The sequence below is a fragment of the Austrofundulus limnaeus genome, unplaced genomic scaffold (assembly GCF_001266775.1).
Source record: "Austrofundulus limnaeus strain Quisiro unplaced genomic scaffold, Austrofundulus_limnaeus-1.0 Scaffold1154, whole genome shotgun sequence".
Lineage (NCBI taxonomy): Eukaryota > Metazoa > Chordata > Actinopteri > Cyprinodontiformes > Rivulidae > Austrofundulus > Austrofundulus limnaeus.
Window position 1 is genome coordinate 12,053 of NW_013953556.1, and position 1,773 is coordinate 13,825.

At 46.2% G+C, this 1,773-nt stretch overlaps 1 protein-coding gene across 1 annotated transcript in view; it reads left to right on the forward strand.

Annotated features, from left to right (window-relative positions):
* Positions 1-904: 904 nt before the first annotated feature.
* Positions 905-1,773, forward strand: part of frk (fyn-related Src family tyrosine kinase) — a 29,532-nt gene continuing 28,663 nt past the window's right edge. Inside the window, exon 1 of the mRNA XM_014030989.1 lies at positions 905-1,606. Within this exon, the coding sequence (XP_013886443.1) occupies positions 1,194-1,606 (413 nt within the window). The 5' untranslated portion in view covers positions 905-1,193. The remainder of the gene's footprint in view (positions 1,607-1,773) is intronic.

A 1,773-nucleotide genomic window follows, 5' to 3' on the forward strand; every position in this document is an offset into this window, starting at 1 on the left:
CCTGACAACTTGCCGCCCTGGGCGACCGCCCAGGTCGACCCTATCAGAAACCGCCACTGCTTTTGAGCTCTGTTGTCAGGTAGCCATGATACCAGAGCCTGTCTGTATAATGTCTTGTGACGTCCACGGCCTACCCCAGTTACCACTACTGTGCATGTGTGTCAAGGACAGAAAGGCAGACGTGGCAGTGGAAGGTGTCAAAGCAGTTTGGAGACAAAAACAAAGTAAAGAACAATAAAACGATTAATCAGTTATTAAATTAGTCATCAATTATTTTAATAATCGATTAGTCGCTGATTAATCAATTAATCGTTGCAGCCCTAAATGCAAATTACTTCATCAAAACATTTTATCAACACAAAATATATAAGTTTATTGAATATGTAGAACTTGTGTTAATAGATCATAAGTGAGTGATTTAAAAGCATGATGCGTTACCTTTAACACAAATGTTTACTTTGCTGCCAAAATTTGTGTGCAACTAATGTCCACTGTTGGATTAAGTAAAYGCAACACTTTTGTTCAGTGCATCTCACTGCACTGACCATGCTCTGTAGAGAAGAGTCCTGTTAAACATCCCTGACTTTAACCACAGAGTCACTGTGAAATCTGTTACAGATGGACAAGATCAAGTACAAAAAATAAAACAAGACCTTGTAATTCTGCTTTTATTATTTTCATTTGTTTAATAAATACACTGGTGTCATACAACTTAGTACATGTTTTTTTTTTAGATGTGTTTATTTTGGAGTTGTAGCCCCCCCAGAGAAAAACCCCCCAGCCGCCCCTGGCCCATTGTCCTGCGGATCAGGCGCTAAACTTCAGCTAAATGTGCAACATTAAAGGTTTTATGTGGGACTGCTGTGAAACTAAAAACACACACACACACAGACACAGAGACACACTGCTGGTTTTAAAGCAGTCCGCTGACGCAAGTTTTATGATCAGACAGCTTCCTGCAAAGAAATACACCATGACGTCACCACGGTGCTGATTGAGCGCGAGCCGCTCCCCATTCCTCAGCAGGTGCAGGTGATTTCCTCCAGGTGAATCAGGAAGTGCAGCATTAATCCGCAGACAGCTGACCGAACCGGAGCAGTGGTTCCGACTTGCTGTCAGAATGAGGGGAGAAGAACAGACCTGAAGGTTTAAAGGGACTGGCTGTGATTTAAATCATCATCATCATCTTCATCATGGAGGTCCAGAAGAAGTTCACTTCCTGCTGGCAGAGGCTCCAGGACTGTTGTTGCCGTAGAAAGTCCAAACCGTCCGAACCTGGTTCTGAGCCTGACAATGAGACGAAGAAGAAAAGGTCTGGTTCTGGTTCGGTGAACGCCTCGTACCAGGTGGAGCCGAGTCCCGTCATCAGCAGAAGACCCCTGCCTGTCCCCCCTGCGTCCCAGGTCCAGAAGTACGTGGCTCTCTACGACTATGCTGCTCGAACCGAGGACGACCTGACGTTTAACGCCGGAGACATCATGGAAATCCTGGACAAGAGTCCGGGGGAGTGGTGGATCGTCCGAGCCCTGACCGGGGTGTCGGCCTTCAAACAGGGCTACATCCCGGCCAACTACGTGGCTCCGCTGGAGAGCATCGATGCAGAACCGTGAGTCCGCCGGGTTTATTACAGCTGCTGGGTTTATTACAGCTGCTGGGTTTATTACAGCTGCTGGGTTTATTACAGCTGCTGGGTTTATTACAGCTGCTGGGTTTATTACAGCTGCTGGGTTTATTACAGCTGCTGGGTTTATTACAGCTGCTGGGTTTATTACA